General features: G+C 43.0%; 1 protein-coding gene across 1 annotated transcript; it reads left to right on the forward strand.

Moving 5' to 3' along the window:
- The first annotated feature begins 666 nt into the window (after positions 1-666).
- Positions 667-25,916, forward strand: nid1a (nidogen 1a). The gene is made up of 20 exons (XM_080740953.1): positions 667-966; positions 7,460-7,759; positions 8,057-8,283; positions 8,860-9,164; positions 9,620-9,760; positions 9,958-10,209; positions 10,926-11,126; positions 11,573-11,806; positions 12,499-12,636; positions 13,676-13,804; positions 16,794-16,937; positions 18,912-19,031; positions 19,803-20,021; positions 20,266-20,441; positions 21,688-21,814; positions 21,935-22,106; positions 22,231-22,388; positions 22,485-22,608; positions 23,921-24,033; positions 24,764-25,916. Exons 1-20 carry the CDS (start codon positions 760-762, stop codon positions 24,880-24,882), a joined length of 3,606 nt encoding a protein of 1,201 aa, XP_080597079.1. The 5' UTR covers positions 667-759; the 3' UTR covers positions 24,883-25,916.

The following is a 25,916-nucleotide window of genomic DNA, read 5'->3' on the forward strand; positions in this document are numbered from 1 at the left end:
GACTAAAAGCTCGATCAGAGAGAGAGAGAGAGAGAGAGAGAGAGAGAGAGACAGACAGACAGACAGACAGACAGACAGACAGACAGACAGACAGACAGACAGACAGACAGACACAGAAAGAAACAGAGAGAGGGAGGGAGAGCCTATTCCAGCTATGCAATTATCCAAACCTATATTGGTCCTGAAACTTGAATGCCTTCACTTCTGTAGGCCTAAATGCAAATAATTCGGAATAAAGGATTTAGCATTTTTGGTGATGTTGTGTAGCATATAGCTTAATGTCTGACTGATTCTATTTTGTGTGTTTCTTTTTTTGTTTTAGTTTTTTACATTGTATTGGCCTGGAAACCAAAAACTGAACTAAGATGCATAGGCTACTCAAGTTAACAACTGTCAAACGTGCATGGTAGGCCTAGCTAAAAGCTACCACACGCATGAGGCATGCCAGTTAACTAAACATCTATTGGTTTTCAAAGTGCCACAGCTATTACTCGAGCACACACCAGTTTTGAATCAGTGTGCAATAGAATTTAATCTAGGGGGAAACCGGGGGGAAAGCACAGCAGCATACTTATCATTTTTTCTTTCGAAGAATGTCTTATTTGAGTGTCCGCGCCCCTCTCCAACTCCGCCCCGTGTGCGTCTACTTTACACTGAACTGTGTGCATAGAGAGAGAAGGCTGTCTGTGCGTCACTCTCAGTTCACCTGGCTTTGAGAAAGAGAGCTGCGGACTGCCCAGCACTTTCTAAACGCTGACAATGGGTTGGCAAAAGCAGTGCTGCTTGGCCTGGTGTGTGTCTCTTCTGGGACTTCTATCCTCGGTGCGTGGCATAACGAGGACAGAACTTTTTCCATTTGGCTACAGCGCCAGAGACCAGCTACTGGACCAAGGGAATGACCAGACGCACCAGCTCTCTTTGGACAGCCCCGTTTTGTTTTATGATGGAACTTTCTCAAGCATCTTTGTAAGTTACTCAAACTAAGCTAAACTATCTGCATTGAGGCTTGAGCACTTTGATACGAACGAATGCGTGCGTGTATGGGTTGTGTATCCTTGTTGCGCTATTGCGCATTTCATTTTACCGTAGACTGTTTGGCACCCAGGACCCTAAGCTCCTCTCGGAACCTCTCCCTCCCGATATGAGGTTCCTCGGCGCAGCTGCCCAAATTCGATTTTTCTGGTGAATGTTTTCCACGCTTACACGATTCTTACCTTTGCCGCACATCGTATCCAAAAAGTAAAGGTCGTTTTAGTGTCTCTCAGATGTATAATTTTTGAGCGGTAGAAAAAAGCTAAGAGAGGGGCTGAAACAAGCGTTTAAATCGCTGTTTTAGTCAGTCTGTGGCCAGCTTTCTCGCCCCTCACCACCGCTTGGTGGTGAAACATTTCTGGGAACACATTATGAGGGGCCAGTCACGCATGCGCATTACTACTTCCGTAAATTGTCATTGTAAAAAACTGGCCACAGGCTGACTAAAACAGCGATTTAAAATCTTATTTTCAACCTCTCGCTTAGATTTTCTCCACCGCTCAGGAATTATACACCTGAGAGACGCTAAAAAGACCTTTACTTTTTGGATAGGGTGCGGTAAAGGTAAGAATCCTGTAAGCGTGGCAAACATTCCCCGGATAAATCTCAGTTGGGCAGCGAGGAACCTCATCTCGGAGCTATTTAGCGGAGGGAGAGGTTCTGAAAGGAGCTACCAGGGCAGGACCCCTTTTCCACTGGCCCAACACCACACGACCACCCACTGTGACAGGTTTTCCACTACAAGGACCTGGGTAGAGTGGTGTGAAAGTGGTACTAAACGTGGTACTAAAAAGTATCCAATCTAGAGTAGGTCTGAGCTAGGCCAAACACGGCCAAACACTTCATAATGACTGATCACTCACTGACTTTTCATTTAGACCACCAGCCCAGGATATAGTTGTAATACATGATAATAGATTATATTGTCTATTATAACCTATTATAGTGTATTATAATTATCATAGTAATACATTCATACTTTATAGTGTATTATAATCACAGTTATCCATTATAGTGTATTATAATTTAGGAGAGTTGTAAAACTAATTTATATTGTATCATAATCACAGTTAAACGGGTCAATTTGTTTCTTACCGGTAGGGGTACTTTTGTGTAATGGAAAATGTAGATATTTTTTATGTGGTGTGGTGTGGTGTGGTGTGGTGTGGAGTGGTGTGGTGTAGTGGTGTGGTGCTAAAGCTGCAGTCGAAAAGGGGCTAAAGGACATCACAGATCAAATCACAGCAGCCTGTCATTTTGAGTTATCTTATGATGACATGTTAAAAGTGTAACGCAATGTTTGTAGTCATAGCTATTTGTTGGGGGTGCATACTTTTCCCCCCCTCCTTTTACTTTTGAGAAATTCTGATTTGTTTATCATAGGCTTAGGCTAGTCAGTGGCTGGCTGCAATATCTTGTGGAATGCATGTTTGGCCGCGCATTCATTCTCACAGCCTCCCCAGGGGCGTTATCGTTTTACTATTGACCATGCCCGAGGGCCAAAGTTCTTAAAAGCCCCTATTTTGCAATCCGTCTAAAATACACACACTCGTGATTCTGTGGACATTCTGGTGGAATTACGCTAATTGTTTGTTACCTTATACTAACCAGGCCTAAGTGATATAGCCCACTTTCACTTTAGCCTGATGTCGTGCTGACAGTGCTGACAAAAAGCCAGAAATGTGCTCTGATGATCTAATTTCTAACTCTTTCAAAATATATTTGTGTAGGTTCTGTGCATTTCTAGAGATAAATGAAATTCTTTAAGATTGTGTCCTGTGTAGAATGATTAATTTACCTATAGAGCAATGGCAACATTTGGCCCCAAAGCTATAGACTATTGTGTTGTGTGCTGTGGACTAATAGCTCTTTATCCCCTGTGATTCTCCTTTTAAAAGAAAAATGCTGCCTCTTTGTTCTAATTGTGTTGTAGATTATATGGATTGTGATTATGCTATCGGAGTGTAATTTCATACAATAGGTATTATTTCCATTGAAATCAGACATTCTGTATTTGCAGACTCCTCTGTCTGGCATGTGTATTTTGAAATAGTGAATACCTTCAGTCTATAGTAAATAGTCAAGATCTTTTACTGGCCTAAATATATTAACATGGTTAACTTGCAGCCATGCAGTCATGGCAAAGTGGGGTTAATGGCAATTCCATCATTATCTCCGCCAGGCCGGAACCAATCAGGGTCGCATGCACACTGCCAATGGGCCAAGGCAGACAAAATATTTCAAAAATGTGGTGGTCGCTTTACATTCTGGCCTATAACTCATGAACTAGTTACCGTATAGAACGTTTTGTTTGCCACTACCACAGCTTTTCTCCAAAACTCACACAGATCACTACACATTATCTGTGGAGTTAGTCAAGTGATAAACATGTATCATTCAGGTTCTTCATATTCCCTTCCAGTTGGCTATACACTTCAGACTTGCAATCCAAAGTTTGCAGGAGGGGCCTATGGAAATGGGTGGAAATGGCATTTATCAACATATAGATTGTATAAATGCCATTTCCACCATTGGGTGGTGGCAGCTGCAACTTACACAGCCCTGGGTTGGCCACCCAGCCTGGCAGAGAAATGTGCTCTGCATAGTGCACCTTTCAAGTTGATGGCTGAATTCAAACCCTATATAATTCCTCGTATAACGTTTTATTATGATGTGATGCTCCTTGGAGCACAGGTAACAGCGTTCCTGATTTGAGGCACTTTGTTCAAAGTGAACCACTCCTACAAACTTTAGATTCCAATCTTAGCCAATCAGGATGGAATATGAAAAACCGGACAGATCTGTCTTGATTATGTAGATATGTACCGATTTGTGTGAGGTTCGGTTCGGACAAAGTCTGCTGGAGTGATATCAAAAAATGTGTTTAGCTAAAATCTGCCTACTGGTGGCGTTATAACAGGCCGATGTGAACAATCTGGGGCAGAGGTTCTGCTCTGGCATCCAGGGAGTGTGTGCACAGTTTCACGTCGACCTGGCCATAAAGTTGCCGGAGATTAGTTCACAGACGGACGGACAGACGGACGGAAGGATGGACGGACGGACGGACGGACGGACAGACAGACAGACAGGGAGCAAAACATCTAACTTATTATGATTTATAAAATAAAATGTGCCCCAAATAGGGACACCAGTGTTCATGTGGTTAACCTCAGTGTTATTGGTCATTCAGCCAACAGTATGTTCAACTTTACCATGTTGAGAGACGTGCATTTCAAGCCCCAGCTCCTGGAGAAGAGGGGAGCCTTAAAGTTGTCCTGGTTAAAGCATTAGGCTGGCTAAGAGCAAAGCAATTAATTCTTCGTCATGACAGGCAGACCGGGAAGCCATTTATTTATTTATTTTCACTTGGAGAGCATGCCCCAATTAGGCCCTGCATCACTCACCACAAAGATATTTCTCTGCTGCAGTCAGGACGGCTTGCAGAATTCTTTCATTCATGAGGTCTGTGAAACGCAGCCAGTGCCTGCCCTGAACTGTCTGTGCCCTGTGGGGGAACAGTAATGTTTAATCTTTCTTTGAAGCAGAAATGTGATCTATCATGTTTACATGACGAAATGCTATACTTCCTTTTTGTGGATAATTTTAGGTTTCATTGTCTATGTCTCCCCATGAATGTGATTTGGCTATACTGCCAATGGCTGGTACTGGTATGAACATACACTTAATATGGTACATAAAAGCTGCAGTCCATAACTACTACATCCTACTCACCCCCACCAGGTATTTGAAGCTTGTTCTCCCGCATGGGAGGCCAAAATTCCCCCACTCTTCAAAGGCAGAATCCCTATTATATATTGCGTCCTATCCGATACCAGGGTCTAAATATCAATTCCACAGAAGGTGGGCCACCCCGAGCAAAGTAGAAGCTATATATTTTGTTTGTATTAACATTACATACCATATTGATTGGCTAAAATAACGTTTATTGATTAAAATAAGTTCCTGATTGCAGCTTTAACATTTAAGATCAATAAAAGTGACAACAATATTTTGGGGTTAGAATGGGCTTACACCACCTGAATGTTTTCCAAACTCCATCCTGTGTCTTGGTAGGAACTTCCTGTGATGAAGGTGTGTGTGCAATAATCTGCTGGATCTCTGGGCCTGGCTGTCAGGGGCAAGGACAGGAAACCGTACGGCCTGATTTACACTTTGTCGCACGACAGTGTCGAGCCGGGAATAGCTGATCTAAAAGCTCTCAACGCGTTGCATCTGTGACGCATTGTGAGTTTGTAGCTCGGCTATTCCCGGTGTGCGACACTGTCATACGACTGAGCATAAATCAGGCACATGGAACTAACTGGCCAGGAATAGTGTTCTGGTTTTCCCTCTCTTGGTCAGGAAGTGGAGGAGGCCCTTGTTGCTGAGTGTGTTTTTGACATGAGCTCAGTTTTTTTGTTTTTTTCTCCTTCTTTTTTTTACAAGCCCTGCATGTGTTCATGTTGAACTTGTGTGTAAAACAGTGTGTGAAATGACATCTTGTTTGTTCATTAGTGCCTGTTGAGGGCCATAGCAGCTGACTTGGATCATTAGTCTAATGAGTTCGAAATAGAGATCAAAGTAGGTCACGCAGAGTTCGCCTTTGTGGGTGCGATATCCTACTTTCATTAGAATTAATATTTAAAAATCCTATGGCGTCACAACCACCTGTGCTCTTATTAGCGGTCTAGAACAATGGAGAGAGAGACCATTAATATTATTCTCACTGTTCCATTACTATTCTTTATTTATTTTTATTATTTAAATCTTTGGCTCTCTAGTTCTATCATGCTTTCACAGAGAAGTTTCGTTCAAATGTCATTTAAAATGTTTTCCTTCTTTGGGAATATCAGTTACTTTTAAAATATTTAATCCAATCCAACTTTATTTATAAAGCACATTTAAAATGTTGACAAAGTGCTATAAACAGTCAATAAAACACACACAAGGTACAACTCTCAAATTTTTTAAAAGCTAAGGAGTGAACGTTATTTATTCTTAAGACACGTTTTAAAAACAGGTAGTGGCCGCCTGACATGATGGGGGTCAACTCGTTCCATAGTTTGGGGGCTACACCTGTGAGGGCTCACTCCCCCTTGTGCTTGAGCCTTGTCTTAGGGATGACCAGCAACAACTGGTCAGCTGATCTGAGTGGACATATGTTTTAAGAAGGTCAGAGATGTACTTTATAGACTTCTAGGGTAACTTTTCCGCTGCCATTGGAAATGGCAGGGATAGGGAATCAATAGGGAATCAATGGGAGTGGGAATCAGTAGGGAATCAATGGGAGTGGGAATCAGTAGGGAATCAATGGGAGTGGGAATCAGTAGGGAATCAAAGGGAGTGGGAATCAATAGGGAATCAATTGGTCGAGCTTCACATAACAGTTAGCTTACAGTAGAATATAGTCAGCAACCGTCAGCATTCAGCAACCACACTCGCAATTTCCAATTGCATCTTTCTTGTTTCATTAAGCGTCCCGTGGAGCTTGGCCAATGTGACCCTGGCCATACGTACAGTACAAACAGACACCAATTGACCACCAAAAAAACAAACAAAATCTTAAAACTAGACTGCACTCTGTCGAGGTGCCAACTTGCGCCTTGTGCACTCGTGGCCATGTATGGCCTACTTCTGCTCTAGCATAGTGCGCAAGTACTGTTGTCTGTATGTAAGTGGGAGGACAACTTGTGCCTTGTTAATTATATACTGTTCGCACTTGTTGTTGGTGATGTCATCAAGAATGCTGGTCCCTCATTGGCTGTTGATGGTGACGTCACCTGGAATGCTGGTCCGTGATTGGCTACAGGCATAAACAGACACAGACACCCGACAGGGACGCCACCGAACGCAATACTTGTGCACTCTGCTGTCGCAAGTAATAACCAGAAAAATATGCAATCCGGGGAATTGCGAGTGTGGTACTGTATCATACAGTACGCATACAATACATACATACAGTCTGTATGTATGTATTGTAGCCAAAAATGTTTTTGAAACTTGACCATCCTCGAACTACTACTACTCCTCAGTGAACTCAATAAAGATGCAAGATAGACTGGAATCACACAATCGACCAACTATTTATAGTGTAGCACATTTTTGTATTCTAACACTGCTCCTTCAATTAAATTAAATGCACTGCCTATTCACCACTCCTTTACCCTGGAATTCCTGGAAATCTGGATTGTTTATTTTTGAATACATAGAATGCTGCTTCCTGATTGGCTAAGTTGACCTAATAAAATAATGGCCGGACTAGAACAATAGTCTGGTTGCCCTACTGGCAACCACACTAGTAATTAATCCTAAAACATACCGGCAGCTAGTGAAGGGAGGCAGCTTCTGGGACTGGGACTGTTTCTTCAGGCTTGTCAACATACCAGTCTAGTTAATATTGTTACTAACTTGAGTTTTTACGTTTCAGATCAACACCAATGGCTTCATTGCCACGGCGCAACCATCCAGTGAGTCCACATATCTCGGCAAAATGCCCCCAACGTTCGGGATGATGGCAGCTCTGCAAGGGGATCTGGACACCAGTGATGGGGTGGGGAAGGTTTTCTTCCGCCAGGACAGCAGCCCAGCGATCCTGCAACAGGCATCCGACTACATCAACCGTGCCTTTCCAGAGGATGATGAAGTTAATCCCACCAACGTGATAGTGATCACCTGGATCGATGTTGCCACCCATAATGCCCAAAGCAGAGGAGATGGCAACCAGGGGGTGAGTCTATAAATTAAGAGACATTTTGAGTTGCACCTGCTCACTGAGTCAGGTGATGTTGTCAGATGTCTGTGTTTGTGAGGTCTATTTAGATCAGTGGTTCTCATTGTGGGGCCCGGGAACCCCAAGGGGTCCTTGAGGGGATTCCAGGAGGTCCCTGGCTAAATTATTGATAGTTAGTAATCAAATGGACCCATACAGTCTCACTGAACCATGGTCTTTTTTGATGACTGGGTTGCATGCCTCTCATCATGATTGATCATTTATTTATTTCCTCTTTTATATTTTACTACACAGAGAAACACCTTTCAGCTAGTGATTGCTTCCTTGGAGACCGCCTCATATGCCATTGTGCTTTACCCTCGTGATGGGATTCGCTTTGCCTCCACGCCAGCAGGGGACATCAGCGTGCCCATGCAGGCTGGCTTCAGTAAAGGTCTGGTTAAGGGCTTCCTGTTCTCCAGCCAGGGTCCTTATTACCGCACCACTACTGAGGATGAATCAACTGTCAGGGCTTTAGCAGAGTAAGTGTTTTCACCACACATTATCTTGGGTATGCCGGCGATTCCCAACCTGTGGGCTGTGAGGATATTGGTATTGATTTGAGTGATAATATAACTTTAATATACATAAATGAATGCAAACTTATGTCACCATTGTATTTCTAAAGACAAAATGAGTTTTCATTGTGATACCAATAAATATGAATAAAACGTAAAAGTATAGTTCCATTGATCCAAGCCGGAATACAATCAATTTATGAGTCATTAAATTAATTATGCATACGGCCTCTCTGTGATCACCTAACACAAGTTATATTGGTATTGATTTGAGTGATAATATAACTTTAATATACATAAATGAATGCAAACTTATGTCACCATTGTATTTCTAAAGACAAAATTAGTTTTCATTGTGATACCAATAAATATGAATAAAACGTAAAAGTATAGTTCCATTGATCCAACCCGGAATACAATCAATTAATGAGTCATTAAATTAATTATGCATACGGCCTCTCTGTGATCACCTAACACAAGTGGTCAGATGTGTGGGCTGTGAACGCTTTAGAGATTTTCAAGTTTCTTTTTCTTCCCTAGGGAAACCAACACTGGCGTGCGAGGTATATGGGTATACGAGATTGGCACGTCTCCCTATTTTACCAACGTGGCTCCGGGTGAGGTCACTGACCTGCCAGCTGATACCCCACAACAGAGGGCCCCCTACGGGGATGATGCTATTAACCCTAAACCTGTATACCATGGAGGACAGCAAGTGGAACTCCCTCCCTATGAACCAGAGGGCCAGATCTTAGTTCACCAGTTAACCCATCATCAGCAACCCAACTATCAACCTGAGGATGCCCAGGTGTTGGAGGTAGAGGATGGAGATATAAATGTAGACGGTGCGTCCACAAGAGCAAGAAACAACTGATACAATTTTCTGACGGTTTGACAGACATATCGTTGTTGATGGGTAGAGTTCTGCCAATGGACCACCTTGTATGTCCAAAGCCGTTCGTTTTGTATTTATCATTTTAAAAATAGTGAAAATAGACGATCTACAAGCACACAATGCCTCACATCGCAAGGTGTTGTATGCTTTTATATCTGCTATCTTCCCTTTTTTTGTGCAACAGTCTTGTATGATGAAGCAGGGCTTTACTTTATGAAAAAACATAAACATTTGAAACTTGGAGATACAAGGTTATTGCCAGACAGCGACAATATATTCCTAAACACTAATATGAAATGCACATTTGTCTTATCAAAGCAGTAATATACTGTATTAGCTAACACACGTATACATTAGTTGCCATAGCTGTAATCTTCTTACTCTGACGATTGTTTACCCTTATAGTGTTTTCGTACAACTTTGGGACTTGTGCTAACAGTGGAAAGAAGTGCTCCACCTTTGCTGACTGCAGGGACTACCCCAGTGGATACTGCTGTCACTGTAGACCAGGATTCTATGGAAATGGAATACAGTGTGTGTCAGAAGGTAAGGGCCTTCGTGTTTAATACTGAATTGATTGAAATATATTGAAAATACTGAAATGGGAACATTAATATCACACAGACTTCATACTCTAACAGGGCTCTTTGGGTTCCAGACTTCACTACATCAGTATAGATAGAGCCTGTGCTAATAGAACTAGAGTTACAATATGTAACTATCATTGTTTTTTGTCTTTGCAGGGAAACCCCAGAGGATGAACGGCAAGGTGTTTGGAAAGCTGTACGTGGGCAATTCTCCCACTCCAGTGGAATTCAGCAGCAACGATCTCCACTCATACGTGGTGGTCAATGACGGACGTTCCTACGTGGCCATCAGCGACATTCCACAGGGCGTTGGTCCCTCCCTCATGCCACTGTCAGCCCTGGGTGGCGTGATCGGGTGGGCCTTTGCTCTGGAACAACCTGGCTTCAAGAACGGCTTCAGTATCATTGGTGAGAGAAAAGAGTTCTGCCAATGGGCCATGAGTGGGTGGGTAGAGGTGACACACACACAATAATGTGATGATATGAATTCCATAACATTGTAATTAGATTGTTTTGTCCTACATATTACAGTGGTTGGACCCCCACATTGACACTTATTAGCCTGTGGACCCCCATTTGAAAAGATAAGACCAGGGACCCCCATAAGAGAAGATTTTTACAGCTCTAGCAGTGATTCTTAACCATTTTAATTTCAAGGCCCCCAGATTGACATGCATTAGGCTACAGACTCCCATGTAATGGTATTTCTATCTCTTTTTATCTATCTCAATTTATATTTTAAAATCAATGTTAATTTAACTTAGAGCGTGTACAAATGGACCTGTTAGGGTCGATTTGGTTCCATTTGTCTCTGAGTTACAGATTAATAAGGGTCCATTTGTTTCCTAACTATCTATCATTTAGCTGGGGACCCCCTGTAACTCCCTCAAGCACCCTGGGGGTCCCTGCCTTTGAGAACCAATGACATATATTTATGTATAATAAACATGTAACACTCTTATCGCAACCGCACTGTGCAGCTGCAGTTCCGCTTAACTCTGTCCAGCTTGACATTCCCCTCACGTTACCCCAGCTCAGAGAGCGGACGGCGGGCCAAAGTTCACTCAGGGCCAGCGATATGTTTGTCTTAGTGTCAACCTCCTACTCTCTGTGTCTCTTTGTAGGAGGGGAGTTCACACGCCAAGCTGAGGTGACCTTTCTGCCAGGGAATGAGAAGCTCACCATCAGGCAGGAGTTCAAAGGCATTGACGAGCATGACCACCTGGCGGTGAGCACCACCCTGGAGGGCCGGCTCCCCGAGGTGCCTGTCGGCTCCACGGTGCAGATCGACCGCTACTCTGAGATCTACCAGTACAGCAACAACTGTAAGACACAGATGCTTGACCACTGAGCTTTTCAAAAGATTTTCAAAATGTTCACTAAACTTTAAAAAATAGCCAATCTACAAGCTGCTACATTGCTTGTAGATACGCTATTTTGCATTTTTAGGACATTTTGACCTATAATGACATGCCCAAAATACTAGGGATGGCTATATATACCTACCTGGCTACCTGCCTATATACAGTATACCCGGGCCACCCGGGCACTTGTAAGACACTAACTAAAACATACAATTCTGATGATAGTAGCAGTCTCTCTATCTTATGTAGATCTGTATTACAAATGTTATGCTATGGAGAAGCTGCACATCAGATAATGCTTGTTTCTTTAACCCACCATGTAAATCAACTATTTTCACTATTTGTTGTATGGCAAAGTATATACTGCGTAGAGCTTATGTGGTAAAGCCTTCCATCCTCTCCTTCAGTGGTCACCTCCTCCTCCACGAGGGAGTATGTGGTCAGCCTTCCTGACGGCTCCACTGAGACCAGATCGTACCAGTGGCGCCAGACCATCACCTTCCAGAGCTGTCAGCACAATGAAGCCGCCAGGGAAGTGCAACCCACCCAGATGCTCAGTGTGGACCAGGTCTTTGTCTCGTATGACACCAACCAACACCTCATCCGCTACGCCATGACCAACAAGATCGGAGATGTCAACGGTGAGGTCATCAGTGGTTATTTTTGTCCTCTTAGAGTTCCTGTTTTTTAGTCTGATTCCGCTTCCTTCCTGGCCTATACAACCTCCCACGCCCCCGGCAACGAGGCTGCACCGCTATTAGGACAAAGTGGGAGTGACTGTAGAAGGTTGCCTGTTGTGGCTGTGGTGATTTAGGCCTGATTTATTCTGATCCACAAGTTCATTGGTCTTCAACAAGGGGTCTCTAGGACTGGTGCCACCATCCAACATATTATTATTAGCCAAAAATAATGTGTAAATAAACAAACAACAAACATTTAGTTTACACAAGTGTCAAATGAATCTATGTAGCAATCAAAGCTGCATCATCACTTGGAGGCAACCCATAAGCACTTTAAAGAAAAACCTGTGGAATTCTTCCAAGACATACTTATGAGAAACGATGGTGGATTAGCTTTGAAAGCCTCTTATCAAGTTGCATGGAAGGCTTTAAAAAAATATATAATAATAATAATAATATGCGACACAATTTTATGCAACAGTACTGGGGGTCCCTGCTTCACCTCCTCTCAGCACATGCAACACGATGCGCAACCATATATAAATTGGGCATTATCATTTCATCACACAAGTGGTAGGAGGATGATCGTGATTCATCATTACTATCAAAGGTTTTTGCTAACAGTATCCTAACATGCATAATCTATATTCCAGGAGGACAGCCAGAGGAGAACCCATGTTTCACTGGCAGACACGGCTGTGATACCAGCGCTGTCTGTCGACCTGGAGACGGGGATCAGTTCACCTGCGAGTGTGCTGCGGGATTCACTGGTGACGGCCGCACCTGCTACGGTATGATTCATTGATATGAGCAGTGGTGGGAAGTAACTGAATATGTTTACTGAAGTAATGTACTTTTACAATTTTGAGGTTTGTACTTTAATTCAGTATTTCTAATTTCCAATACTTTTACTCCACTACAATTATTTCACAGCTTTAGTTACTCGTTACTTACTACAAAACGTATATACGGTACATACCGGTACATACATTTCGGACATTTGAAAATAGCCGATCTACAAGCTCACAATGCGTCACGCATCGTGAGCTTGTAGATCTGCTATTTTCTAAACAGTTTGATACATTTGAAAATGTGAAATGGGACACTCTGCATAATGAGTACTTTTACTTCTGGTACTTTAAGTACATTTTGAAGTCCTTACCTTTACTTTTAACAGAGTATTTCTACATTGCAGTATTGCTACTTTTACTTAGGTAAAGAAATTGAGGAAATGTGAACAATCTCTTGTCAGTCTGAAGTGCCGTTGGCCCAAGATCCCTTAATCGTTCCCTCTTAAATTTCCAGAAAATTTCCCTGGGTCTTTTTGTCTGACTTGTTAAGTCCGACAAAAGTTCTATATCTGTTCAGAGCCATCATTCTCCCATCAAAATAAGTGGCCTTGTCTTCCTTCCTCGGGAACTGGGCACTCTTCATAATTAAGACAGGAGGTCACACTGTAAACACAGCCTACTGTAGTTCCCATTGGTCTTATGGTTCTAGACCAAATATTCTATCAAAGGTTAACGCATCCAATTTGGCATTCACTCCCACCACACTATCTATAGATTTGAGCTTTTATTTGGGCTAGAAGCCAGACAGGAAGGGCTCCGGGGCACATACAGTAGAAACAGGAAGGATGTCTTTCAGATACCAAAAAGACCTTGAAGGATTTGTAATTAGGAAATCTGCAATTAAGATACTAACATGCACATTTACAAAGCCAGACTTCAAAGGTCATAGCACTTTTAAGTACCGAGCGTACATAGATATGATGATGTTAAACAACAAAACACATGTACTACAAGTGATGTTTGTGCACATCCCTATCAGACATTGATGAATGCAGAGAGCCTCCTAGAGTCTGTGGGGTCCATGCCACCTGCAACAACCACCCAGGGACGTTCCGCTGCGAATGTGACGATGGCTATCAATTTGCCAGTGACGGACAAACCTGCGTCGGTAAGTGGTGTTTATGTTTTGCCAAGCAGAATTACTGCATGTGTTCTCACCTGGTGGTTTGTGTAAACATAGAAGCGTAAAGTATAATAAAATGCATTAAAATATCAAGTGGATGATTAGGTGAACAAGATGTACTTACAAGTATGGGACACACACTACCTACAGTAGGACCCACTTGGGCAAAGTGGTAATATAATTTTATATATTGTACAGTAAAAACGTGTAATTCGTCTACATGTTTGATTCATGGGTGCATGCGTCTATGTGTGTGTGTGTGTGTGTGTGTGTGTGTGTGTGTGTGTGTGTGTGTGTGTGTGTGTGTGTGTGTGTGTGTGTGTGTGTGTGAGCGAGCGCGCGTGTGTTCAGGCCTGGTCTGGTCTCCCTGCCTGTATGCTCTGTTTGTGTGACACATTGATTTAAGAAATACTCTGGGGTTGTGCAGATTTGGAACAGAACCAGCATCTGTAGTCCTTCAACTCTTCTTATTTATGGGGTAAACACTGTCATGTGGCATCAATCAGAAAGGATGATGTGATGTCTCATCCCGCCCAGATGTATTACATTAAATCTGACCGGTTTCTGAAGTATTCACACTTCATACTGTTGCCAAATTTCTGGGTCAGGTGGCGATCTCAATTTTTTTGGAGAGTCCTAGACCACCGATTACCGATGTTTTAGCCTCGGAAACCCAGACTTTTATTTTGGCGATAGGAAGAAAAAATACAGATGTTTTGATCGATAAAAGTTTTGATTAAAGTTTATATTTTATGAACATTTAACTTAATAGCAAAAACTAAAAATATATAAAACTAGAACTGCACTCAGTCGAGGCGCCTTATGCACGAGTAGGCCATGTATAGCCAAAGTATGCCAGCAGAGTGTGCCATGAGATGCCAGAAATGCTGGAACGGCTTAAACAAACACAGACACCGACATACCTACCGTACATACCGGCATGCAGCTGAACGCAGTACTTGCGCGCTCTGCTGGTGCATAAAGACAAATAAAACTTTTTTAGAGAAACTATTTTAAACATAATTATAAAACTCTAATAAAGTCTCAGAAAAGCCACAAAATAATAACTAAAAAAGCCGATATATTGGTCAGGCTCTAGAAATTACCAGAGATGTAAAAGAGTCTTTGATCTCGAGTCAAGTCCGAGTCACGAGTCTTTGATCTCGAGTCACGAGTCGAGTCGAGTCTTTAGTGGGTCAGCCCGAGTCGAGTCACGAGTCTTTCATCACGAGTCACAAGTCGAGTCACGACTCACGAGTCACATAAATACCAAGTTAGCTGAAGTAAAATAGCTGATGATGAGCTAAACATGTGTGTTTTATTTCGCCGTTTTAATATTTAAATCTTACGATGAAAGGTCCATGCAGACAGATGTGTCTGTGGTTGCCTGACTGCGAGCGCCAGACATCTCACACTACGTTTCACTTCGGGATGAGAGTCTGAAATTGAGGGCAGACATTCTATTTCGGCGGGGGGGGGGCTAAAGCCTATTGACGTCACACACACACACACACACATACACACACACACACACACGCGACGGCGACGTGGCGTGACATTGCAAAAATACGTTATTTCTCATAACATATTATATGTCTGCATGTTTACGTTAGTGCAAAATGGTATTAAAACGTGAAGAAGTAAGCAATTTACCCCGAGTGAGAGGACATTATGCTCTCATAATGTCCGCAGTGATGGTGTTATCGGACGAGGCGCAGCCGAGTCCGATAACACCATCACTCAGGACATTATGAGAGCATAATGTCCGACCCCGAGTGGTAAATAGCTTTTCTACCACTTTTTCCCTTATACATGAAAGAAAACACATAGTTGTAACTTGCAAGGATCTTAAGTTACAATCATTATTGCCTATAAAACTTCCGCGAGACAGCAGATAGTTCCACCAACAACATCTTCTACTCACCAACAGATGGCGCCAACTCCATACTAATCCATGCGTCTAGCTTACAGCTAAGCTAACGTCAGTTAAAAGCACCGTTCCGGCCGTAAATAGAGGCTGTTCGCTTCCAGAAAGGCATAGGTTCAGAGAAAAGGGGCTTTAAAGTTGGCGGATTGCATTGGATCCAAATAAATCGGCGACGATAGTACGCACGTTAGTAAACATAGGACCGCTGCGACCTTCATTTGTTGGTTGGGGGAAAGTCCCCGGATGTACACTGAGGCGCATTGATCTCGGACACACAACTTTGCGGCATTTGTCCTCTCATAACCTCCGGAATTTAGCCAATCAGAATCCAGTATTTGAACACGTGACTAGAAAAAGTGGTAGAAACGGCACTATTTCATAGTTTATTAAAATAATACGAGTCGAGTCTGACTCCGCCATGACAGTTTTCACGGACCAATCAGAGTCCACTAGACTCTCACGTGGGCAGAGGACACCAATCAGAGTCCACGAGCGAGTCTCACGTGAGCTCAAGAGCTCTGTTTGGAGGGGGCTGGGACCGGAGCAGCCACACCACGTGCCCCAAGCATACAACCCTGATTGGCCCATTCAATGCGCCCGCTCTTTGGGCGCTTTCGAAATAGATTAAAATGTGTGCAGCTTCAGTCCACACTACACACCACCCACCAGCAGGGGGTGGTGATGTGCGGACTGAAGTGTCAGGCTATGTCTGTGGCACCAGAGAGGAAAGAAGAAAGGAGAAGTAAAGGCCAATATTTGTCGGGCTTGTCATGCATTATAGTGCTTAAAATAAAGATTGTTCACGAGTCTTATGAGCTCGAGTCGAGTCGAGTCGAGTCTCGAGTCTTTGAGGGGCGAGTCCGAGTCGAGTCTCGAGTCTTTGAGGGGCGAGTCCGAGTCGAGTGACGAGTCTCCAAAAACGCGACTCGAGAAGTCGCGAGTCTTTAACTCGAGTCCCCATCTCTGGAAATTACATTATAAGTAATGCATCGTTTATACAGTATATAAATATTCTTGACCTTCTCTCTTTCTCTCTCTCTCCTCCAGAGGTGTACCGACCTGTGGACCATTGTGAAGAAGGCTCCCATAACTGTGACATCCCTGAGAGAGCTCTGTGCCGCTACATCGGAAACTCTGACTATGTCTGCTCCTGCCTGCCTGGATTTGAAGGAGATGGCAGATCCTGTACAGGTACAGCATGGATAGATAGTGCATAGGGAATTAGATCATTAATATACCAAAGGTGGGTTGGCAGTGGCTCAGGAGGTAGAACCTCCTTCTGGGGGCTGGAAGGTTACCGGTTGGATCCCCGTGCTCCTCCTGGCTGCGTGTCAAAGTGTTTTCTTGAGCAAGATACTTACCGTAACTCCTAACTGCACCCGATGATTATGTTGGTGTCTTTTGCCTTCACTGCCTGTGTGTGAATGTGTACCGCGTGCCTGTGCATTTAAAATGCATACATAATCTCCTACCGCAAAAGTATTTATTTATCGTAATAGTTTTAAAACACTTGATATTTGACGTTTGATCAGCCCATTCAACCTCAAACTCCACATTAGACTCATTGAATGAAAACATGTCCCTGGTGATTCATGGCTCCTTTCATCAGGAAGGGTTATCCTCCTAATACATGAGCTGGCCATGTTTTTTCGATAACTTTTTTCGTGTATTTCTAATAATCTTCTAATAATCTTGTATTCAACTTTTACAATTGTCCCCCAAATATATTAAAAAATAAATGAAAAAGTGTATTGAAAAAACGCGGCCATCTCACGTATTAGTAGGGTAGTATGAGTCACCAGAAAAAAAGACGGTGTTTTCAATTACTTTATCATGGTTAAAATGGAGTTTGAAGTTAGAATGGGTTTGTATAGGAATGGCCCTGTATGGGGAGTGTCTGATAAAATGAATATGAAATATCTAAATATTGAATCAAGCAAATTAAAAACTGTCCAGGGTGATTAGACGATAAAATGACCAAAAGCTTTTTTGAAAGTGGAATATCCCTTTAAAAACTTGGGTGCACACAAAAGCCCAAGTAGACGTGTTTCATTAAGTGTCACATTGTGAACTTTATGCTATTTTCCTCCCTCTTTTTTTAAGTTTAAAAAAATTTGGGGTTTCAAGCCAGGTTGAAAGTGGTTAAAGAGGTTCGTATTATTATATAATTTCCTACATAATTTATCATTTGTGCAATAACATTAGATTCAGCAGAACACACACAGTTCAGCTCATTTATCCCACTGCAAGGAGATGCAAAGATTGCTAAAGCAGCTGTTGGAGTGTAACACGCGGGGGGAAATGAGGGCAGTTAGGCAATGTTTCTAGTGTGATTCAACAGTGGGACATAAAAAGCAGATGGACAATACATCTGCTGAGGTCCAGTTCCAACATAATGCTGACCTGGCAGGCTCCCAGCACACTACTTGTTCACATTTTCCATTCCTTTCCACACTTTATCTACATGTTATTCACTCAAGGGCTAGTTTTGGGGGCATGTCCTGAAAGTGCTCATTTGGATCATGTTCTATAATATCCCTTTTCTGTCTAGGTTCTAACGGAACTTGTGCGTTTTGTCAAATGTCCTGACCATTTTGTATTATGTATGTCAGTGGTTCTCAAACCTTTGCGGCTCAGAGTCAGGGCAGGGCACCCCTGAATTACACTTTATAGCACATTACATTTATGTCATTACAGTTGTGTACTGTAAATATTTACACCTAAGATACAGTATGTCACAAGGAAAACTTGACAGAATATCCGTATCCATAATGACAGATTGAAAATAACTTAATGGAGTACTTTAATACAGTACATTTAACCGCTTGAACCCCAGCATCCCTATTCTGGGGGGAACTTTCACCAAGAATATCAGATCTACAAACTCACAATGTGTCACAGTGAGCTTGTAGATCAGCTATTTTTGGTGAATGTTTTGGTGAGATATTTGGTGTAGATCGAAAAGGAACACACCAAGTGCAGTGCAACACAGACTACACAGTTCTGTTTAGTATAGAGGGCCCAAGTATTCCACGGCACCCACTTTGAGAAACCCTGATATATGTGATATTTTAGCCTGTTTTGTGCACAGTTTTATTGTTGCTTGTCCTTTCTCATAAGCCCTCATACTCATACCTTTAGCCTGTTGTGTTTCCCTGCCTGCAGACTTAGACGAATGCACAGTTGGCAGGTGCCATGAGGACGCTGTCTGTTACAACACTCAGGGATCGTTTACCTGCCAGTGCAGGCCAGGTTACTATGGCGACGGCTTCCAATGCTCCTCAGGTAAGAGCCTTGGAATGCCATCGCTCTTCGAGAAGCAGAGCTGGCATCTCGGTTGATTATACAGCGCCTGCATGCTTTTTAATAATACACTGTTGCCGGGCATTTCACGTTGGTATTGATATCTTACTCAATCATACTGGATTTTTACAGATTTATTTTAAAATATCCCCTGTGGCGTAACCGGCTATGTCGGGTGTCTGTGCGAACACAATTGGTCCGTGTTCGGGGGAGGGAAGCCGGACGGGGAGGGTGATACTGGTCATTGCATGTATTCCTACGGGCTGGGGCGGCACCTGTCAGCAGGGAGTGTTGGGTGGGAGGAGTAGGACGAAGGCTCTACGTCCTCCTGGTGGGGGCTCCTCACTGGCAGGTGAGTCAGTAGGATACAACAGCAGTGACAACACAGAAATGTGTGGGGAGGAATTAATTGGTACAACGACTAAATTGGGGTAAAAAGGGGTAAAAATAATTGGCTAAAAACCCTCTGGAAAAAAAAATAAAAGATTAGACCTGCACACTGCCACTTGCAAGTTCAAGAGAATAATATTTAGAGCAACGTTGCTCTAATAAATTGTTCTCTTGAACTTGCAAGTGGCAGTGTGGAACAGGGTGTGCCGAAGTCTTCTTTTCACACTTACAGATGGTTTAAATAACATTTTATGCACACAAAGATTGCAGCTTGCATATAACACTTGAGCTGGGTGTATGCAATCTATGCATGTTGGGAATGCGTAGATTTATTGATCTTCCTTTTTTTGTTATTTTCTCTAGAGAGGACCAAAACACCATGCGTAGAACACCGGGACAGAATCCTGGCATCTCTTCCTCGAGGCCCCAGACCTCCAGTCGGGCAGTTCATTCCGGCATGTGATGAGCACGGGGCATATGAACCCATGCAGTGTATGGGCAGCACTGGACGCTGCTGGTGTGTGAAGAGCAACGGCCAGGAGATCCCTGGCACTCGCTCTGGCCCTGAGAATAGACCGATGTGTAAGTGTCCATGCGTTGACATTAACCCTGGCATTCTTGAGCCAATAATTTGATGACCGGCGGAGTCTCTCATAGTCTCCTGTTGACCGATGACACGGTCATTAAATGATTGTCTCAAGAATGCGACAAAAACAACAAAAAAAATAATTTATTTTCTTTTAAGTAGTTCAAATTCACAGTTTTTCCAAAACGATGCTCTTCAAGAAGGTACCACTCCGTTTGTGTTGGGTCTTTTCTTTGGTAGGTATTGACCATGATGGCGTGCCACGGCCACCTGTGAGACCAACTCCCAACCCCAGCGTTCAGCCCCCGGCCTCAGGAACACACTTATTGTTTTCTCAGAGCGGCAGGATAGAGCACATCCCCCTGGAGGGATACGAAATGAAGAAAGATGACGCTAAGGCAGTCCTCCATCTACCTGTAAGTTTGTCCAAATACCCTCTAAGTTATCTTTTTTTTCTTTTTTTTTTTTTGGATGGCTGTAGGGTTTGGTGTAAATGGACCTTGTTTCTCTGAAGGAGGTTTCATCATGTTGAGTTTGAATTGCTCACGGTTGTTCACAAACATTACAATGGAACTAGCTTGTTGTACTCTGTCTTTATTTCACTTGGTGATAGGTCCTTAGTTACAGTTCTTAAAAGGTTAATTTGGCGCTTTACAGCCTGGCCACAGGCCAAGCCCTTTACTGTAGAACTGTATGTATGTAAAAAGATTAGGTATTCCTGAAGCATTTATAAAGATTCCTATTTGGCCAAATGAGGTGTACACCATCACAACAGTAGGACATGTACAGTACACTAGTAGTGAGCCTGTATAGTGTGACTTCGCTAGCTACTGCATTCACAAACTGCACACATACTAGTAACTTACTTTCAGTAAAGTAAAGATTGGACTTTGAAGTCACGCCGTTATAAATCTCTATTTGCACGTGTTTTTGTTTAGACTGGGTATTGTTAATGTTAAGTGCCATAGCCCAGACACTGGTGGTTTGTTGGGAATATTTCACTGTCTGTGTTTTTGGTCCCTCTGTGGTTTGGCAATATGTTTCTCATAAGACGATGACTGCCCAGTAAACACTTTGCCTCTCAAGAGGAAACAAACATTGTTTTGTGTTACAGTTGAACTATGCCGCAGAGAGTTTGAGAGGATGATAGTGCATTTGTTTATCTATCTGAAGAAGCTTCTGTGATTATGAAACCTGTGCTGTGAGAAATGAAACAAAAACCCCTTCGCAATCAGGGCGATGTGTGGGTTTTCTCTCTGGTCTGTATATCGCTCAGCTCAAACATCTTGCTCCATTCTGTTCCTTTGCCGGTAATTGCCACAGTCTGTATTATAGCACACGATTTTCCCATCTGCTCGCAGGAGACCTGGTCGTTATTAGTGCCACATGGTGACATTTGTTCTAATTGTGAACATCAGCGGAGCACCACTGGAACTAGAAACTGCATTTCTTGTTCCACATATTATGTCCAAACCAGCTGGTCTGAAGTTTGACCGTCGTGTGGGTGGTTTTAGGATTGTGTTTGTTTGTTTTGATACTATGTCTAGACATGAACGTGTGAAAACACAGTCCCCCATCTGTTGAGTGTTTTACCCCTCTGACCGTCAAACTGCATCAAACAAACTGCACTTCAAAGATTGCTGGCTGTTGACCTCTCCACAGGAGAAGATCATCATCGGAGTGGCCTATGACTGTGTGGAGAAGATGGTCTACTGGACGGACATCACTTCTCCTTCCATCAGCAAGGCCAGCCTACAGGGCGGAGAGCCTGTTCCAATCATCATATCAGGTGGAATCAAAAGTCAAATGTTTCAAAAAATGTCTCATCAATTGCTCTTCTCGGTTGCTACATTTTGAGATTGTGAGACCAATTAAGATGATTGAAAATTCAACATAATAATCTCCACAGATCTGGACAGCCCTGAGGGCATTACTATCGACCACTTGGGCCGAAATCTGTTCTGGACAGACTCCATGAAGGACCGAATTGAGGTGGCCTCGCTGGACGGGTCCCAGAGACGTGTCATTATAAATTCCGACCTTGTGAACCCTCGTGCTATTATCGCTGACCCCCCCAATGGGTGGGTAACATCTGACGCTAATGTGAACCAAAAGATGTATTCGTATAAGCGAGACACCCCTTGAATCGTTCTTAACTTGTGACTTTAAATCCATAAATTAATTGCAATCCTGTCACGTCAACAGAATCCTATACTGGGCTGACTGGAATCGAGACGCCCCAAAGATTGAGACCTCTTATATGGATGGATCCAACAGAAGAGTGCTGGTCAAAGATGACCTTGGTCTACCTAATGGCTTGACCTATGACCAGCAGAGCTCCCTGCTGTGCTGGGTGGATGCAGGTTGGTTTCACACAGAGTGGTTGTCTATGTGGCGATGCATCTATGCTTAATCTAATGGGTCAATGTCTTCCTTGTAATGTAATCTCCTGTGTGCAGGGACACATAAATTGGAGTGCATGAATCCTCAGCAGGGTGACCGCAGGACGATTATCGAGGGGATCCAGTATCCCTTTGGAGTCACTGCATATGGGAAGAACATTTACTACACTGACTGGAAGAGGTATGGCTCTATATTTCACGTTTATATTTATGCACATATTTAAATATATAACCCTTTATCCTGTGTAGTAACTTTATTACTTAAAGCTATACTGTGTAAGATGCTCAACTAGTGGTCAGTAGCCCTATAGCAAACCGTGGTCGCGTTCGCGTCTTTCGCCCGTTTTTCGTACCTTCACACCCCCGCGTCTGCCTCCACAACGCCGAGAGCTATCTTTAGAGGGGTCCCTGGTTCCTGTGCGTTCAGGCATTCCGGAGAAACGGACTACTTCACCCTGCCTGGTAGGCGAGATTACCTTTTGAGTAAAGAGACACACGGGCGACTACAAATATGGCGACCCCACTTCAAGATGCGCTGTGATTGGCCGGTAGTGTACCATGTGTGCATGATATTTTCAGAGCGCAACCAAACATAAAATGACTTGTCTTTTAGTTCTACTGGATCTCTTTTCCACAACATTTTAGTCTAGTTTTTATTTGTTGACGAAATTGTCAATATATTTAGTCTTAGTTTTAGTCATCGTAGCTTAATTTTTATTTTGTTCTTATTTTGTTCTCGTCAGTGAAAAAAGGTAGTTGACCAACATTTTTCGTCATAGTTTTAGTCGTCGAAATCAACACTGATTCACAACTTTAAACAGTGTTTAGAATGTTATTACAGGTACGTTTTCTTTTAAGCTTTTCATATTCTTTCAAAATGTGCAAGAATGGCCTATCTACAAGCTTGCCGCGTGTCGCAGTGCGACGCGCCGTAAAGTTGTAGATCTGATATTTTCATCACGTGACACCATCATATAGCGAAGTATAAAACAGGGCTTAAGAAGTGGTTAAAGGTCAAGCAGCTTCCACGCTACACTGATCCTGATGTTCTGTCAGCCTGGCACCACGCCCCCCCCCCCCCCCCCCCCCTCTGCAGGCTGGGGTTCTTTTCCTCCACATGTTTCAATCTATGCATGTTTGCCATCGGCAAGGGGGGGCAGCGGGGGGATTTGGAGGGGGTCAAGGAGGCTACTTAAAAAGTGACAGCTGCTTGCAATTTCTCAGTTTCTTGAGTGTCTGTGAGTGACCCGTTGCGGGGCCTCCCTCTGATCTCACCGGGGATTCAACCTCCCTGGAGAGGCTGGACACTTGAGCAGTACTAACACGAGAAACTATGTCGGTAAATTTAAAGCCTAAAACGCCCGACCCCCCTTTCCCCCCTCCATGATATACCTGTCTATGAAATACACACAGGAAAGCAGCTAATACCTCCGAAACGTCTGATAAGCCCTGATTGCAAAATCCTTGTGTTTTGTTGTGTTTAACCTTTTTAGGGATGCAGTTATTGGTGTGGACTGGTATGCTAAGAGAGAGACAGACGAGCTCCAACCTCAGAAAAAGACCAAACTGTATGGCATCACTACAGCCTACGCCCAGTGTCCTGCTGGTATGTATATAGTACAGTATGCCACTTAACAACCTGGCATCCATATTTTTTCATTATAAGTGAAACTTTCAAACTTTCTTTTTACCCTCAACACGTCACAACGTGTTGTTCAAATGTCGTCAGTGTGTTTGCAACATTTTGTATACAGTATGTCTAGCTCTGGTTATGAGGGGATCCACTAAGTAAACTCCTAAGTCTTAATTGAGAGTGTACAGTACTAATGGAACCGAGGGCATCGCTTAGACAATGCACGACGGCCCATGCATATTTGGGGCTTTGAGTCAGGCTTCAATATTACCTACTGCCATGCATCTTTTGTGCCTTGTGGTGCAGCTGATGCCCTGTATCATGACCTCTTGTAAAGGAGATTACAGCGCAGAACGATTGCTGGTTATTCCCCCATTCAGTGAGTAAAGAAACAGAGAATATTCCCTAGCCAGTATTCATCATGAAGTGAGGAAGAGATAGCAGCAACAGACCTCATCCGCATAACACCCTCCCACAGATAAGATTGCATAAAGCCAGGGAATGCAGAGCCAAGGGGCCCTACAACATCTGGAGTCTGCTATGCGGTTCTGCCCCAATTATGCATATCTGTTTAACAAATAAAGCACAGGATGTTGCCTGAAGTTACCTTATCTGGTGCTGTTTGTTCAATTACCTCTTTCTCAACATGATTATTTATTTCATGTCCAAAGAAATACTAATGTCTGTCATATTTCCTTGCCAGGACAAAACTACTGTGCTGTGAACAAGGGAGGCTGCACTCACCTCTGTTTAGCGACACCTTCTGGCCGTTCCTGCATGTGCCCCGACAACGCAGTGGGCTGTGTGGAGGGCAGATACTGAAGAGAAGACTTTAACCACTTGAACCCTAGCATCCCTACTCTGGGGTTAACATTGGGCAAGATTAGCCGATCTGCCAAATCGGCTATTTTAAGGCGAAGAGGATTAGTATAGAGTAGTCTCGCGTGGCCAGACTGTTGCCTCACACAATTTTCAAATGCTTCCGTCATACAGCCTGCCTGGAGAACGGAAGCTCTGATCATGAGTAAAATATAAAGCATATAAATGTGAAGCCTCCTCTCCACTTCCATTTCGTCTTTACAGTCACGCAAATTTATCCTAATATAAATCAAAATCATCTAAACATATATAGCTTGCTGCTTAGCAGAAATGGATATTTTTAAATATATTTTCGTGAACGGAAATGCCAGCTTCCGTTACTCGGATTTGGTATGGTTCCAGACTCTATATAGCATTCGGAGATTGTGGAATTGTTGTCTGGCTACACAAAACTAAGTATAGAGCGAAAACAGGAGGAGACCTAATAGAGCCCATGGGTATCTGATCAACCAAGTATCAGGGTTTAAGTTGTTAAGGGTTCAAAAGGTGGCACTGTTTTAATGTCTGATGGTGAATTAGGTGCCACTCAGTGTGTACTAAACTGTAGCTGTTGAAAATGCCACTGAAAACCAGAGGTGGACTGCTGTGCCTTGCATCACTCAGTGTTATCCTAAACAGGTCTACTCTTTGGAAGAAAATCCCTATTCCATTATACATTCACAACTGCTTTAAAGAAGTGTAAATATAAACACCTTTTTTTCTCAATATTTTCCTGAGTGCACATACACTGATGAATATCTCAAGGGATGAATAATTTAAATGTGAAATTAATTACAAATTCATTATATTATAACAGGTGCTGGTTGATCAGTTTGTTACATCTCATGTCAGTTCTGTTACTTTGTGTCGTGTTTGAATTATGCCATAGGCTAACTCATGGAAGTATTATAGTTGAAATGACTAAAGGGTATCTATTCAAGCTGCTGGGATGAGTTTACATGCTGTGCAACTAATCAATAAAACATTTTTGTAACAAA

This window comes from Nannobrachium achirus, assembly GCF_963921795.1.
Source record: "Nannobrachium achirus genome assembly, chromosome: 13".
In the NCBI taxonomy this organism is placed as follows: Eukaryota; Metazoa; Chordata; class Actinopteri; order Myctophiformes; family Myctophidae; genus Nannobrachium; species Nannobrachium achirus.

Bases quoted from the DNA above. Each gene is read 5' to 3' on its own strand.
- nid1a (XM_080740953.1), top strand. From the start codon at position 760: ATGGGTTGGCAAAAGCAGTGCTGCTTGGCCTGGTGTGTGTCTCTTCTG. The intron at 22,107-22,230 runs GTGGGTAACATC...TCACGTCAACAG, and splicing joins ATCGCTGACCCCCCCAATGG to AATCCTATACTGGGCTGACT. The intron at 24,034-24,763 runs GTATGTATATAG...TTTCCTTGCCAG, and splicing joins CTACGCCCAGTGTCCTGCTG to GACAAAACTACTGTGCTGTG.